General features: G+C 38.9%; 1 protein-coding gene across 1 annotated transcript in view; it reads left to right on the top strand.

The window, feature by feature from the left end:
- LOC113036758 (uncharacterized) overlaps positions 1 to 16,715 on the top strand; it is a 40,122-nt gene that overhangs the window by 10,293 nt on the left and 13,114 nt on the right. Inside the window, exons 16-30 of the mRNA XM_026193222.1 lie at positions 148 to 375; positions 893 to 1,231; positions 1,311 to 1,459; positions 1,625 to 1,883; positions 8,859 to 9,029; positions 9,452 to 9,609; positions 9,695 to 9,835; positions 10,489 to 10,630; positions 10,838 to 10,989; positions 11,203 to 11,328; positions 11,728 to 11,917; positions 13,284 to 13,358; positions 14,429 to 14,557; positions 14,697 to 14,756; positions 14,843 to 14,959. Coding sequence (XP_026049007.1) covers positions 148 to 375; positions 893 to 1,231; positions 1,311 to 1,459; positions 1,625 to 1,883; positions 8,859 to 9,029; positions 9,452 to 9,609; positions 9,695 to 9,835; positions 10,489 to 10,630; positions 10,838 to 10,989; positions 11,203 to 11,328; positions 11,728 to 11,917; positions 13,284 to 13,358; positions 14,429 to 14,557; positions 14,697 to 14,756; positions 14,843 to 14,959 — 2,436 coding nt within the window. The remainder of the gene's footprint in view (positions 1 to 147; positions 376 to 892; positions 1,232 to 1,310; positions 1,460 to 1,624; positions 1,884 to 8,858; positions 9,030 to 9,451; positions 9,610 to 9,694; positions 9,836 to 10,488; positions 10,631 to 10,837; positions 10,990 to 11,202; positions 11,329 to 11,727; positions 11,918 to 13,283; positions 13,359 to 14,428; positions 14,558 to 14,696; positions 14,757 to 14,842; positions 14,960 to 16,715) is intronic.

The following is a 16,715-nucleotide window of genomic DNA, read 5'->3' on the forward strand; positions in this document are numbered from 1 at the left end:
ACACTGTATGTTTTTGTTGTAAATCAAACATAACTGTGTAGCCACATAAGGCTGTGGATTTAAATTTACAAACAGTGTGAATGGGTTTAAATGAAAATTTTATTTAGATGATTGATCACAATAATCTCCTCTTCTGCTTAACTCCAGATCCTGATGGGTCCGTCCGTGTCTCTGGGGCTGTTTATTGTGATTCAGTCACAGGCCTCATAAGGCCAAATGCTCACAGCCATGTGCTGCTGAGCAGCGGCCACACGATGGCAGTGCCGCCTAATTTCTTTGTTCATCCACACACCGGTAGAGTTCTGCCCATTGCTGGAAACGTGGCCTATGATCCTGCCAGCTCTACATTAGTTTGCACAGCTGACCATTGTACAGGTATGAATTGGCTGTGGGTTACTGAGGAGGGCAATGCTAAATAAAACAGTCAAAGAAAAAAGATTTCATGTGAACTTAGTTCAGACTTTTTTTTAAAAAAAATAAAGAGCCCAATCAATCAATCTTGTGTTTATGCTCAGAAAACACAAAACACCAATGGCAATCTTTTGTATTTTAGAGATGAATAAATCTAAACTCACCAAGAGTCATTTTTAAAACCGTGCTATTAGAATACAATTACTAAAGAAGAACAGATCATTTGTGTTAAACATGTTACAACCTGACCAAAACATGCTGTTTCTACAAATAGAAAGCCTAATACACTGGGATCCTGGTCATTTCAAGCAGCAATGAACTGAATCAAAATGAATATAACCATTTTATGCTAAAATAGCTCATGGAAAATAACTTATGACACGCATTAAAGATTTCTGAAGAAGGGCTCATATGGTTCATGAAACATGTCTGAGACCTCTGCATTAAAAAGCAATTATGTGCTGTTTTTAAATGATTCCAGATGATAACAGGAAGTGGGATAGTCCTCTCCTTCCTTTCATTCCTTACCCGACCTCCTGCCACTCAGACCAGCCTCTCCCCAGCACTCACCTCAGAGGCCTCCGACCAGGCCAGAGACTGCAGCTGGGGATTCCCATGGCAGACCCTGACAAAGGGGTCCCAGTACCTATTCTGGCAGTAACCATTCACCCCCAAACTGGGTTAGTCTACACTCTGGGAAGAATCCATGTCTGCCCTCTCACCCGCTTACCACAGCCTATACAGATTGGTTATCCTATGCTGGACTCCAGGACAGGGAACATTGTGCTCACCGTCGGGGTGAACTTGGATCCAATCACAGGTTAGAGCTGCTGGAGTTCCCGTTACACTCTAGAGTACATAACTTCAGTCAGACAAACTTGTTCTGTGTGCCTCTGTAGGAGATGTGCTGCCAGTAGGTGGAGTCCTGCTGGGTGAGCCCTTTGTTGAACCACTGAGTGGGCAGATGGTGAGAGTTGGAGGGGCAACCATACAGGCTGGACAACTAGTGCCCCATGCAGGAGGATATCAAACTTTATTAGAAAGCAAGGTGCTTAATTAGACTGATTGCTTTTGGTTGCATTCACATAATAAGTATCGATATGATAAAAAGTAACTGTTTCTATGTAACAAAACAAATGAAACAGATAATAGCAGATGTTTGATTCAAAAATAAAAACATTTTTGGAGTCAGAGTAAGATTTGTGTCTCACAGGTTCTGGCAGCATTGTTCAAAGTACTGAATGTGCTGAAGCCACTAACTGAAGAGTGGGGTTCAGATCAAAGTTTGCAACATGTGCAGTCCCAACCTGGCAGTGACAGAGGGAGTAGTCAACAAGATCATCTTCTCACTGCAGCCAAAGAGCTCCAGCAGGCCTGGGGGAGGAGTTTGCACTGTCAACTACAGCTGCAGACCAGGTTGGAGATCCTGCAGGAGTGGTCCATGGGTCTGCAGCAGGATGGAGGGACTCTGGGTGAGGAAATACTTGAATAGTTTGTTTTGGGCAGTACAAAACAGTTTTTAAAAAAAAACATTTTTTCTTCTCTCCTTTTTTTTGTTGTTGCTTCTTTCTCTCTTGAGAAGCTCTTATCTTTCACCTTTAGGTGCTCTCTAAACTCTTAGCTTCTCTAAGTTTACTAAAAATACATTTCTCCACATGGAAAAAAAAGTTAGCATTTCAATCTCCTTTTAGCTTTTCATCTTAATCTTTGCTCACCATCTTCCACAAACAGTCTGGTTGCTGAAAGGAAAAATTACGAGGTGTTGGTCTCTTACTCAGCATATTGAAATGCACTTATTACTAACTTCAGAAAATTTAATGAAGTCATTTCTCAGAGAAGAGAGATTCAGACTTGATATTGGAGCAAATATAAATGGTAAGAACGCTGAAATACACAGTTCTGTGCAGAGGCCAAGAACAACCGAAGGTTGCATAAGCATACAGTTTTACTTTTATTTCTACAACCTACACAAGAATGCAAGAACTAATAGTTACTAATTACTGATTACTTCTCCAAGAAAGTAATCCTGTTACTTTACTGATTACTTATTTCCAAAAGTAATTAATTACTTATTACTTAGTTACTTAGATTACTTAGTTTTAATTTTTAACTTTATGCACAATGCATCAAGCAAAAATTAAATTATACGCAACAGTTTTTCACCTGAAGAAATTTGTTTAACATTTAAACCTATTTTCTGCATATTCGAGCATATAAATAATGTTTTGTGTTTATACTCACTCTTTCAAATAGATGCAAGTAAAAGACAGCAAAAAATAAATAAAACCAAAGATTCCACAGCACAAAATCCTGTCACTCTTACATCTAGTTTCACCTGTTTAGCAGGAGTGTGGTGTGGTGCTGCAGCGGTCATGTCAGTGGGGGGATCTGGGGGTTTCTCTGTGAATTTCACATTCCCGTTACAGCGTGCTCGGTGCTTGCTCAGATTTGAAGTTTCCATTTTTTTCTGTAGAAAAAAGTTTTATTCCCACACAGAGTGTACATCAGACACTAATGTTTGTGTCACTTTTTACGGAGTCAAACTCAAAGTAATGTCAGTACTTCCAAGCTTTAAGCGCTGCACGGTCGTACTCTCTACCGTGCTCCATATTATCCATTGGTGATCTACACACGTTTGTTGTTGCCATGGACGTTGCACGCTTGTACGTCATTGTCATGAGACACTCTCACAAACAATCATGGTTTAGTAACGCAGTTACGCAGCCTGTTTATGAGAAAGTAACAGTAATCTAATTACTCGTTACTTGAAAAAGTAATCGGATTACAGAAACACGTTATTGTCCATTAATGATCACAAGATACTGAAAACATAAAACAATCAAAATGCTTATAATTGATGAACATGGTTAAAAAAAATCACCCAAAGTGTAAGTACTGATAAAATGTTGTCATTACTTTTGGTTTTTGTTTAGTAGTCATGGCAACCAAGTTCTGTACATTCAGGAGGCAATTAATGAGTTTTTAATTGAGGCAGGGGAAGAGGCTGTTGAAATATTTGTAGGGATGAGGAGACAAAGACATGTGAAAAGGCCTATATCTTTTAAATATAGATTTATTTCTATTTTGTATTTACTTTTGAAAGTTGATGTAAATAGTAGGGGTGAACGATACACAAAATTCACGGTTGGGTTCGGTTCGATACTTTGGTGTCACGGTTCGATATTTTTTCGATACAAAAAAAATGTTCATGCCTTTTTAATTTGTCATTTATTAAAATTATAAATATATATTTTAACTCAAAAGTACAGTTTTTAAATTTAACCCTAACCCTTGTGCGTGTTTTTTATTTTGACAGCGAATGCGCACCTGCGGACCACTTATGTGCAGCCCCGGTTATATAGCTCATCATATCGCAGCCACAGAAATTCTTTTGTCCATGAAACCATAAAGCTGCACTTTCTCTTTGCCTTATAGTCTGATTTGTCATAACTTTTCCGTTTTGTGGTAAGCTTTTCTTTGGCTGTCACTTCTTCACCCTGACCTGTCTTATTTGGCTCAGCAGAACTAATATATATCCTGCTGCTTTTACACACTCACTCACATAAGCTCAGTGATTCTCTGCGCGATCAACCTCTCACATGTTTAAGCTTGCTGCGGGAGATTTCACTTGTCATGTTTGCATAGTAAGCTAACGATTGATAAGACGATGTCAGAGGAATTGGTGCACAAATTATTGTCACTCACCAATCAGTAATGTCGCTCTCTATACACAGTTTGCGCGATTGCAAAGTGAAAGCAAAAAACAAGCGCCAATTCAAACGCGATTTCAATATGTCACATATTGACAGTGGCTCACCGATGCCAATGACATAATTACCCAGCTACATTTCCGAAAGAATGCAAAAGCATTGACATATATTTTTCCTTCCTACGATAGCCCGACAGGCAGGGCAGAGATAGATTTTGGTAGCCCGACTGGAAAAATCGCTAGCCCCAGGACGTCGGGCTAGCGATATTGCGAGCCCTGTATCTGATTGAGGAATCACTCATCTTTGGAAAAGAGAGTTTATTACAGAGAAATGGCTCTTTCCAAAATAAAAGCTATACTATACGCTTCTTCTGGGGTATATTCTCAGCAGCATATTAAACATATCAGGTCCCCTTAAGGAGAATCATGTGCTAACGGCTATCTAAATGACTCGGGTAAAGTTTGTAGCATGCATGCTTGTTGTTTTTGTCTGCTTCCACTTGTCTTTGCACTAGGATGATGTCGGCGTAAATGTGCAGTCATATTTGTTGAGTTCCCACTAGTGCTGTCAGCGTTAATCTCGTTGAAATGACCTTAACGCCACAACACGGCAAATCTCCGTTAACGAGCTACCGCGGATCGCCCCGTGCCTGGGGCTGGACGGCCAACACGTTAACGAGCTAACTGCGCTAACACACTAGTTCCCACCCCATGTAATTGAGCATTGTGTGGCACATCCAACATACTGTTTTACTTTAGTCCGTGACGCGCTTACCTTCAGGGTCATACGTCACATGAAAACCAAAAGAGTTCCAAACGCCAGATCTGAATGAGGGTGGGGGAGGTTCAATTTGCCATGTTGCAAGGAGAGCTTAACTTCTGTCTCGCTAGCTTGCCCTGCGCTCTTCCTTCTGACGATGCTGTCTGTGTTGAGCGCTCAGTGGATCTGCGCTCGACAGTGCAGCCTAGGCGGAGTAGTCAAACGCAGATTCACTGAGCGCTCAACACAGACAGCATTGTCAGAAGGAAAGTTGATAAAATAAATTACAAATTTTGTATTGTTCGATACATATGCGTACCGAACCGAAAGCACTGTATCGAATGGTTCAATATCGATACGAATATCGTTGCACCCCTAGTAAATAACTTAAGTTACAATCAAAGCAATACCTATGTTTGTTTGTAGGGGGCTTAATGTGATCCATCAGGGAGTCAGCAAAACACAGGATTTATTTCCTGATATAATTAAGCTGCAGAAAATTTCTGAGACATTCTGTTTTTGATATAATCTTGTGAGTCATTTAGTGATCTCAGCATGCTAAGGTCACAGGCTCTAACACCCAGCTGCACCAGAGTATCGTTAGCGTAGCAGTGCAGAGAAATACCTCATAATTGCATGTCAGGGGAAAATGAAACTGAGAGATAAAGTGGGAGCAAATACAAAGAAGATTTACATAAACTGTAAATGTGAAAACAAGTCAAAGTATATTTAGGCTCCACAGCTTGGATTTCCCCAAGTGTGCAAAATGAAACTCATGAGCTAACCTACTTTTAAGACTGAGGTCAAAATCACCAAAGCAGAAAAGTGTTGCACATTAGTAGAAGTAGAACACAGAGACATGCAAAGCCTAATGTATTTACTGCAAAAATCAATGGTGTGGATATTAATTGGCACCATTAACAGGGAACTGTTGATTTTAAAGGTATCATCATAATAGTGTATTCATACTTAAAATGCATGAGAGTATAGTTCGGAACTTTGATAATCATAGAAGTAAAAGTGTCCAAAAAAATAATACAAAAAATAACATAGTAGTTTTTTTTTTCAATTTGTTACCAGTAATTTGTAATGGAGTAGAATTGAATCTTGACAAAACAACAGTAAGAAAGAAGGTTTCTTTGATTTATTAATTAGGAAAAACTTGAATTCTGATAACCCTTTGTCCCACCAGGGGTTAATGTCACACAGGCAATACAATTCACATGGTCACACTTTTTCTTCTGTGACAAATTACTTCATATAACTGTGAACTGTTGTTAGTGGTGTGAATCATCCCTACCATCATGTCACAAATATGAACTAATGGTGGTGGTGTGAATCATAGGTTTGCAAGGTGTGGGGTGCCTGAGTCACACTCAATTCCAAATTATAGATGCATAAAATGAATCTTGTTCAACCCACGTTTATTTTTGCACAGCCCATTGTGATACACACCCCTCAAAGTCCATGCTTTCGAAAACAGGAAGATGTAGCCATTTTATTTATCGTATTGCACATGGGAATATGCACACCATTTGATTTGCTTTTTGGGTGTTTCTATAAAAAGTGAGTAAATATCTACTGCTGCTGAAAACAAAGGAGAAACATTTCATGGGTAATTTGTCTGTCCATGTCTGTTTTCAAAGTTTAAATTAGGCTTTGGAAGTGAAGAAGAGCTCCAGGACAATGACACTTACTAAGTTAAAGTTGTTTTTTTTTTTTTTACACGACCTTTATATATCACAAGGAGCCTGTCTCAAAAAAAACAAACAAACAAATAAATAAATAGATAAATAAAACAAAGCAGATATTGCACACACACACACACACACACACACACACACACACACACACACACACACACACACACATATATATATATATATATATATATATATATATATATATATATATATATATATATATATATAAATAAAACACAAATCATTTGCTAAGGACTGAGTACATCTTTCAGTTATTGGCTCCTCGTTAGTGGAACAACGTTAATGACCCATAAAATTTGAAGCGTAATATGGCTTTTGGAAATGAGTCATCATGCCTCACTTTTTTCATATGACCTTTTTCCGACACCGAAAGCAACCTGAATTAAAAAACCTTGACCTAAAAAAACTTATGAAAAAGTGTTTTGGTGATATCGTTCATGTGATGATTATTAGAGAACGGTTAGAATCAAACATAACAGATTTTTCACAATTTGAGAAATGAAAGTGACTGTTAGTTTAATGGCCAGTGTCTGTTTGTTTGTTTTTTTTAACTGGAAATTAAGAGACATTTAACTTTTTACAGCAGACAGGCAAACCTCTAGTTAACCTAAGTAATGTTAAACCTCTAAGCTAAATTTGGCTGCTGCGCCGAGAAGTATGCTTGACCTTTTGTTGCTATTGGTTATGTAAAAGAAACATATTACCTTGGCTGCAGATAAAGCATATTTATAATTCAGTATGCACAAGAGCCAGAAATAATCCAGTTTTGATTTACATAGTTTGCATTGCAGTCTCCTGCAGGCATGGAAACGTGTTTCTCCAGTAGTACAAAGTAATTAGAAATAGCTGATTGGTAACCAGAGAGAGCGTTAGGCCAAAAACCAAAAGGCAGCCTTTGTGAGGGAGTTAAACAGTTTCCTGCACAATAGGAAACTACACGTATTAAGAAGTCCCAGAAAGGCTTTGCATAGAGTTTTGACGTTTACATGTTAATCTTTGAATTCAGATGTTTTTCAGTCCCACACTCACAGCTCCATAAAATGAAGCACCTACAAAAATGCTAATAAAAGAATGGGATTTTATAAAGAGTTCACTGAATTTGAGTAGTTTACATTAACGGGTTGCAACAAGACATTTCTTCCCCCCTAGACATGACAAACTGTAAGTGGCATTAGTGTACCACAACCACAACAACACAGTCATGAAGAGTCAGACCATGTCAACTTACAGAACGAGGTCTTTAAGTGGTGAGCTACTTACTGCTCGCTCAATAACTGCACAGCGCCAAACCTTCTCTGACATTAACATCAGCACAGAAACTGTGCACTGGGAACTTTATGGCATGGATTTCAATATCGATAAATAGTTGTGGTCAGAAGTTTATATAAACTTTCGAATAACATGGTACTTAGGCATTTTTAATTATTTTTTTCAATTTTTCCTTTTCCACAGTGGAACTATTATACAGCATACATTTTTAATAACTTTAAAAACCAAGAATTGGCCTTTGACATCCACACATTGTCAAAAATGTATTCAGGCTCAAATATATACATATTCCCTCGTGTTTCAACCACCTAGCTGTTGATTTAAGGTGAAGTTAAAGAATTTGAAGTAACCATCCTTCAATATTTCATCCACTTTGCGCAATGTACCAGTACCACTGGCAGCAAAACAACCCCACAGCATGATGCTACCACCACTGTGACTGACTGGAAACAGTTATGCTGGTGTCCCAGAAGTTTCCAGTTCATGGCTGAGTTTGGTTGAGCTTTTGTGGTTCCTGAACAAACCAATTTCCTCTGGGTGGAGCTGTTTTATTTCCTCTTATGTACAATTGTTTGTGTCTACAGTTGTTGAAGTCTTGGAATCTACAGCTGCTGTAGATATAAACTGTAGATTTATATATAAACTTATATAAATCTACAGTTTTTTTGTAGATCTTCAGTGAGTTACTTTGACTTTCCCATTGTAGTTGCCACAACTGCAGTGTTTGACCTTTTTTCCTTGATAATCATTAAGGTGATTAGGTTCACTTCTCATGATGTTTAACATGTTTTGTAAGATGTTTCGAGAAATCATGATCATGTTTCATTTAAAAAAGGTTTTGTCTGCATTTATGTGTAATGAATGTAAAAATTCATTCTTTTTAACACTGGTTAAAAAGCCTTGATAGAAATATGTTAGTTGACAGAACTTGAATGATTGCATTTGTTTCTTCTTCTATAACACGCTTCTGTTTTGTTCATACCAGGAGAGATGCCTCTGCCAGGTTCAGATATATGTGTACCGGCTTTGCTAGGGGTGGAGTATCCTGATCCTTTAGGATCTGGCCTTAGTGTACCGATCCTGGGATTTCAGATTGACCTTGTTTCTGGGAAAACAATACCACTGGCAGGGACCATGGAGGACCCAAATGGAAAAGGTATTGTGAAAACATGCTTTTGATATATAGTATAAAACCTAATCTTGTCTAATTGGCTTTTCACTAGCTAGGACCGCATCCTAATTTAGATTTGATAGCATGTCTAGGAGATAATGGCAGGTGGCGTGAGTATGAACTGAGGCTGCAGTTTGGGGAAGGCTTCAGAGGAGACTGGCAGCAGCTCCCGGGCCTGGCGGATCCCCATGTACTAATGACAGAGGAATTAATTGAAAAAAGAAGGGTGAGAATGAGAACTAACAGCTTGTAGTGCAGGTGAATCGTATCTAAACCAAGAACTGACACAGGAGCGTTTGAAGTTTAGTCCTACTCAGGAAATTTCAGATAAATGATCTCCAATTAAATTCAGTTAAACATTACAGAATTGTGGAAGTTCTGCTTACTGATGCTGTTATACTTCACAGGACTGGTGGCGATCCGTTATGGATCTCAGACTGTTGACCCAGTGACAGGGCTGTTGGCCCCAGTCGTCGGGGCAAGGCTGGATGCATCTAGAAAAAATGTTGTGCCAGTTACATCTTCCTACTGGTTAATGATTAGAGAGCAAACTGACAGTGTGCAGGTAACAGATAGATGTTTTCACAAATGCCCCCCTCTTCTGATGTGATATCTGATATGATATATATATTTTTGTTTCTTCCTGCCAGGTGGAGGCACTTCAAAGAGAGGTGTGTGTGCGAAACGGTTACTGGCAGCAGCAGAGGCAGCGGGAGGAAGATATTCTAACTGATCTGGACTCGACTCTGCCCCAGTGTTTCTTTAGAGTCACAGACGTAAACTCTTATCAGGTCAGCAGGAGCGGTTTCCTTTCTGGTTCTAAATATCTTATAGAGTCTTAACTCGAAGTATAGGGGCGACCGTGGCTCAGGGGGTTGGGAAGCGCATCTGTAACCAGAAGGTCGCCGGTTCGATCCCCGGGCTCTCTGTCCTGGTCGTTGTGTCCTTGGGCAAGACACTTTAGCCTACTGCCTACATGGTGTTGGCCAGAGGGGCTGATGGTGTGAAATGGCAGCCTCGCCTCTGTCAGTCTGCCCCAGGGCAGCTGTGGCTACAACTGTAGCTGCCTCCACCAGTGTGTGAATGTGAGAGTGACTGAATAGTGACATTGTAAAGCGCTTTGGGTGCCTTGAAAAGCGCTATATAAATCCAATCCATTATTATTATAGAGCAAGAAATTCAAAGGGGTTGAGCTGTTTTAACATTTACAAATAATGCAAATGAATCGGGAGCAAACACTGGAAAATAAAGTTTTCAATTTCTTTCCTTGCACTGCAAGTGAAAATGTTGTTCCTCCTCAATGTTCCTCTACATGAAGATATGAAAGTGTGTGTCTGTTCTCTGCACCTTAGAATGGGGATATGTTCATGCATTTGGCTTTTTAGTGTCATTGTGCAAATATGTGCATCTTTTTCTCATTCACAGTGTCTGTACTCTGTTTCAGGCCCAGTGGTCTGGGAAGCAGCTGAGGGAAGCAGCCATGGAGCTGCAGGATTCAGCACAGACAGAGGCCCAGAGGAGAGCAGCTCAGCACTCCCGCTTGGCTCTGATCCTGCCTCCACTTGTTCTGCACATCCTCACGTTAGGTCAGTTATTTGGCAAGCTGGTAGGAGTGAATGAAAGCACGAAGGAAATTATAGTCATGACCTGCAGTGCACTTATATTCATAGCTTTCCAAAGGAGAGTGGTTTCTTGCCAGTGTCTCACAGCACACTAATTAATTAAAATATTATTTTTCTTTTTATTTGGTTTGGCAGGCATTTAAGCTTATGTTTCTCCATCTGTGGGAACAGGTGACGAGGAGGAATGGGATCAGCAGTGTGTTTGGCATTCAGAGCTCCTCTCTGGCCTTGATAAATTGGACATGTATATGGATCAGCTGCAGGAGGAACAGGAAAAATGGATGGCACAGGCAGGAGATTGGTCAACAAACATTCATGCTACAGTAAGAACAGTTGCTTTATGGTTTATTGCTATCACTTCAGCTGTGTAAATGAGTGACACCGTTAGGCCACTTCCTCTTTTATGCCAGCAGTAAAAAATGTATGGTATAGAGAGGTTTGGAACGTCTTGTAGTTAAACTTTAACGCCAGCTCTTTGCTGTGAAAAGCACTCTCTAACACTGTAAATAACAAGGCTGTCATTATTTTTCCTGCAGGACAGAGAGCTGGGACAGAGAGAGCTGGTGGAGCAGTGTTGTTCCAGACAGACTGAATTGGAGGCCACTCTTAATCCACTTCACTTTGTCAGACACCTTTCGCTGCTCCGTGCAGACACTGCTCAGGTGAATAAAGAACACTGAATATAAATAAACCCCTTAAAACAAATATAAAAATAGCTGAAAACAGAACAGATATTTTTATCTTTTATTTTGCTCTCTGTTTTGTTTGAACCTTTAGTAAACAGCCAAAGTGAGGTGAAAGCAAGCTTAATCTCATCACCATCAAAGTTATGGCTTTGCTGGTAGAGTTTGCAACTCATAAACTTTCAAATCAATTCTGATAAATCTTTGATAAAACTTTGTAGGAGTGTATAGTGGGGTCATTTTAACAATCCTTCTAGGTCTTCAAGGTAAACTAGAAGGTAAAAGTAAGACAGTGAGGTGCCTTGGTTTAAGATTGGACTCTTGTTGTATAAATGCTTGGATTGCGTAACAGTTATCTTTTTCTGCTCGACTGTCTAGGCTGTACTGTGTGGGAAGTTTTGGTTCAAGGAATATGGCCTGGTGCAGTACAGTGGATACCAACCGAATGTGAAGATCATGGGTTTGCTTCAGCAGAAGGCTTTGCCTCTGCTCGAGAGACTGAACCAGCTCCTTGAAGAAAAACAGCCAGCTGGATTCTCCTCCAACACATGCAATCAGCACATCTCTGGTACATAATATATACTACAGATTGCCCTGAAGAAAGCACAGTTTCCAGTTAAATAAAGGCAATTTTTGGCTTTTCTCCATGCCATTGGATGTGCCAGCTTAAGATGTTTGTATATAAAGTCTTTGCATAAAACAGAAAAACCATCCATGCACTCACAAATATATGAGTTAAGTACTGGGCCCCAAAAAAATATAAGGACACAAAAAAGCATACTGCAGAACTCAACTTATCAACTTATTTCCTGTATCTTAGCAGTGCGTGACATTTTGAGCACACCTGCTTTTCATCATCTTAAATCAGGGATCTTAAATCACCTGTGACTGGTCACATGACCACAACCCAAGACAATCAATCATGACAATCTCCAGAGCTCATGTTTATTTTAACTCCCACATTTTAAAAATGTTCTACAAAACAACAGAGGCCTTTGAGACAGCCTTATTTCTCTGTAGTACGTTGAACTTAACAAGCAATGAAATCAACATTTTATGTTAATAACAATAATAACAAATAATATTTCTGCATTTCAAACACTCAAGGACATTTCCAAGACATAAAAATTGACACCTTTAATAATAACACAGCAAAAGTTAAAAATAAAACAATCGTACCGTGGGACTAGACCAAACTAGATGATATAAAGTACAGTTAGGCCGATGGGGTTCTTTTTTCGACAGTGTAATAGTTTTTGTAATTTTGCCTTGCCAATTTTGAATTGAATAATTATTTTATTACTTTATTATTACTTTTGATTGGAAAACTAAATATTAAATATATTTATATAAAAGTTTTAAATATCAGTTTTTAATACTTGAATACTTGATGAAAGTCTTCTGCTCTGTATTTGCATCTCTTAACGGTAGAATTTGATACTGATACATCTACCTCCTGCTACATATCGCTGTTTGACCTGTTTTTTTAATAACCATGGAAATAATTCTCTCATCATTCACTTTAGTTGTCTTTTGTTGGGGTTCTGGCCTTTTGGTGTTGCTGAGCTGACCAGTGTGTTCTTTTTTTCTAAATAATGTACCAGATTATTGATTTGGGCACTCTTAAAGTTTTTACTGCCTCTGTGAGAATTTCTTTTGTTTTTTTTAGTTTCTTCTCTAATGCTGGTCCCCTTGCATCATCTGTTTGGAACCGAGAGTTAGGGAATAGCAGGCCTCACATGACCTGGAGTGGGGTGGGGGCAAGCCATGTACAAAAATTGCTTTAATTCTTAAATAACTAAAACTATACTTTTGTTAATCCTGATCCTTTAGTTTAAAAATCCTCTGTGATGGCGTACAGTGGGAAAATTATGAAAGCTGTGTCATAATTCAAAAATGTACAGACTTCTAAAGTTAGATTTTTAATGTTTTAGGTTTGTCAACAAAGCAGGCATATGGTTTGGAGAGTGCATCTAGAGTCTGGACAGCCTCCGTGCCTGTCGTGAAAGGTATGTGCCATATGAGTGTATATGTAGAAATAATGCATATAAGCATACAAATATGTTCAATATGCCAAAAAGCACATTAAAGCATTTAAAGCAGTGAAACAAATGTACCTGCTGGCTAAGTCTCGGAGTAATCTTTGCCCCAAAAGAGAAAACACTAAGATAATAAAATGTGTATTGAGCAAACAACATATTGTGTAGGTCACTTGTCATGGTTTCCCCTTCGATTTTGTATTTATTTTATTTAATTTTTTATTTTAAGCCTATGTATATGGTATGGATGTCATGAGATGCTGTGCAGCAGGTAGGAGTTGGACCAAAACGCAAGACTCGAAACTAAATACATGAAAACAAAACCTAAAACTGGAAACTGAGAACAAGGAACTAGGAACAAAAACAAGAACCAGGACAAGGAGCTAGGGAGAAAGCTTGAAAACACAAGGAACAATGGAGAACACACAGCAATGTGGGAGGGTGTGACAACAGAGAAAGACAAAAGACTAACCCTAACTGAATACACTGAACAAGGAACTATCAAAACAAAACAGGAAACATGAGACACACACAATAAGACACAGAACAGAACAGAGGGCGCGAGAGACAAACATGGGTCATTCTATTTAAACATATTATGTCCAGGGTTAGGAACGATACACAACCCCCCCGATGCTTTCATAGCAATACCATACAATGCACGAGGAAAAACAACTAATTAAAACCTAAGGAGTTTTAAAGAAGAGAACAAATAGTCTTAATTCCTGTGACTGTATTTGATTGCTGTGTCCAAATATTAACTTGGGGTATTTCTATGAAGCAAGTTTAGTTTACCAGATCCTTATCAGGCGTCCCTTACCCGAACATCAGCAATGTGTTCACACAAAGGTGAAGTCAACTGAGGGTTTATCAGTAATTTTTGTGGCCTTTTCATCTTCGCTAATAATATTCTTGCTTTTTTAGTCAGGATTTCATTTTTGCTTTCTTTCACACCCTGAGATAATGTGCAAGCAACTTGCATATTAAACCTCTGCAGCGTAAATACATGGTTTAACACGTTTCTTTGTGCGTTCTCAAAGGAATCTCAACCCAGTCTTTCAGGGAGACTGGGAACATTGCTCAATCTCAGGACACCGGGCTACAAGCCAGCTCGGCAGTGACACACAACTCGCAGAGACAAACTGGATCTTCTGGCATTCACTCCCAGGGTGAGACAGAGCACACATACTGATCTCATACTACACAGATCAGAGAATGCTAACAACTTCCTTTTAAAATTTTCAGTCAGAAGGTGAATTAAAAATAGTCACAAAATAATAACAATTATGTTTTAATTTACTCATACAGAGAGCCAGCATATGAAAGAATCCACTCAGTCGACACACATCACTGTTCCCAAAGTTCCAGGTATTTATGATATGATGCCATAATAGGACAGTTTAAATGTTCAAGGGATAAGACATACCAACTGTCATCCATTCTTTGTTTCTTAGAGGAGGAGTGGACAAGGCTGCTGGAGCTCTCTCCTCTGTTCCAGCTGTTGAAGGGTGTGGAGCTGCAGCTAAAGGGTTGGGCCTCCAAGGCAGGGCTTCTTGCAGGAGAGCTAGCGAGTAAGTTGGAAAGATTTGAGTTCTTTGTTTCGATTACAGTCACCAACTGTATGCAGCAGCTCACATTAGGACACTTTTAGATAGCATAATCATTAACTGTAATTTATAGACATTCAAGCATTGAAGAGATGAAAGCTAATCTTTAACTGACCTGATTTTAATCAGAAAGGTAAACTCTATAAATGAAGTTTTTATGCATGTGTGCGTGGCTCAGGTGGTAGCTAGATATTTTTAGATGAATCAACCATCATGTTTGAAGAATAAGATGTGCAGATCATTTGGATCATTGCTGTGCATCTAGCTAGTGTGTCACATATTTTATCTAAAATGTTACAGATAATGTGACTCGGGTAGGTTGATATTAAACAGTTGATAGGGTTTCATCAATGCCCACATGTGTTTTAGTTGCTGTTTAATGGAGCCCAGGTGGGAGAGATTTTCTCCATATGTTAGTGTGTTTGGCTTCTAGGACAACACCATTTAATTAAGAAACTGCCATCAGACCTCTTTTGCAGAAACATTGTGACATCAAAATTGATATTGTTATAACTATAAAGAAACTCTAAACAATTTTATTATTCTATAACCTTTTATTTAAGATCATAAAACAAAGCTTGTTGTATTTACATCAAGGTTAGCTAGCTGTTAGCTAACAACAGCTGTGTTTCTGTGGAAAAGCTTGGGTTGTTCTATCAAGTTGATAATCACCTTCATGTAACTGACAGATAACAGAAGTATATCATGGATATCAAACTCGGTTCATAGTGCAGCGCCTAGCTGAGCTTCTTTACTATGGTGCCAGTCAACAGATGGCATTGCATGATAACATCCTAAAGAGGATCTGAGACTTAGAACTGCGAAGTACAGGAGTGCATTACAGGAGGACAGGCAAAGACAAAAGAAGATCACAGACTGTAGTACAATAAGTACATTTAGTGAATAATAACATACATTAGGTAAAATGGATCACAGGACTATACTAGAAGAAGGAAGTGTATTTGCTAATACCAGAAGGGACATGCGCATGGCGATGCTTGACACACACATACCTACATAAAGTCAAGTGCAACCCAAAGTAACCATTGAGGTACAAATGGAGGTTACCACATAAGCACAGCTATGTGCGTTAGTACCAGCTTACAATACTTATTTCTGAAAAGGCAGTATCTCTATCCTAACCACTGTGACAAGCTGCTGATGTGTGTGTTATTGGTTAGGAGGAGGGGTGGTCGGTATGCGCATTTGTAAAAGACACTATAGTACTTATTTCTGAAAACAAATGATCATAAATACTACGTCAAGATCTGTTTGTGTATGTGGGCTTGGAAGAAATATAGCGTGAGAAAAGGCAATGGGTGCGAACTCAAAGAGGCAGGTGTGAAAACATCTGCATACAAGAATAGGTAGCTGCAGGCCCCTCTGTACTGACAACAGGAAATGGCACTGCCACCAAGATCAGACAAGTGGATTTTAAAGAAAGGAGGACAGGAAATGCAAAAAGAGAGATGATGACGACATTACATCACCTATCGGGTTCTGTAAGGACAACTATATGTTTCCAGCATTATGTTATAATAAATATGTGTTTAAGTTTCTAAGTTCATTACTTAAACAGTGTTTTGTGATTGATAATATTGTACTTTCTGCTCGCCTACATTTTTAAGTTTTTGTTACTGGCTGTGTTGCAATTTAGATTATTAATTTTGAATATAAATCAGATAATAAGTCTGTTAGAATCCTCTGGATTTAAACATGC

Source organism: Astatotilapia calliptera, chromosome 14, assembly GCF_900246225.1.
Source record: "Astatotilapia calliptera chromosome 14, fAstCal1.2, whole genome shotgun sequence".
Classification (NCBI taxonomy): domain Eukaryota; kingdom Metazoa; phylum Chordata; class Actinopteri; order Cichliformes; family Cichlidae; genus Astatotilapia; species Astatotilapia calliptera.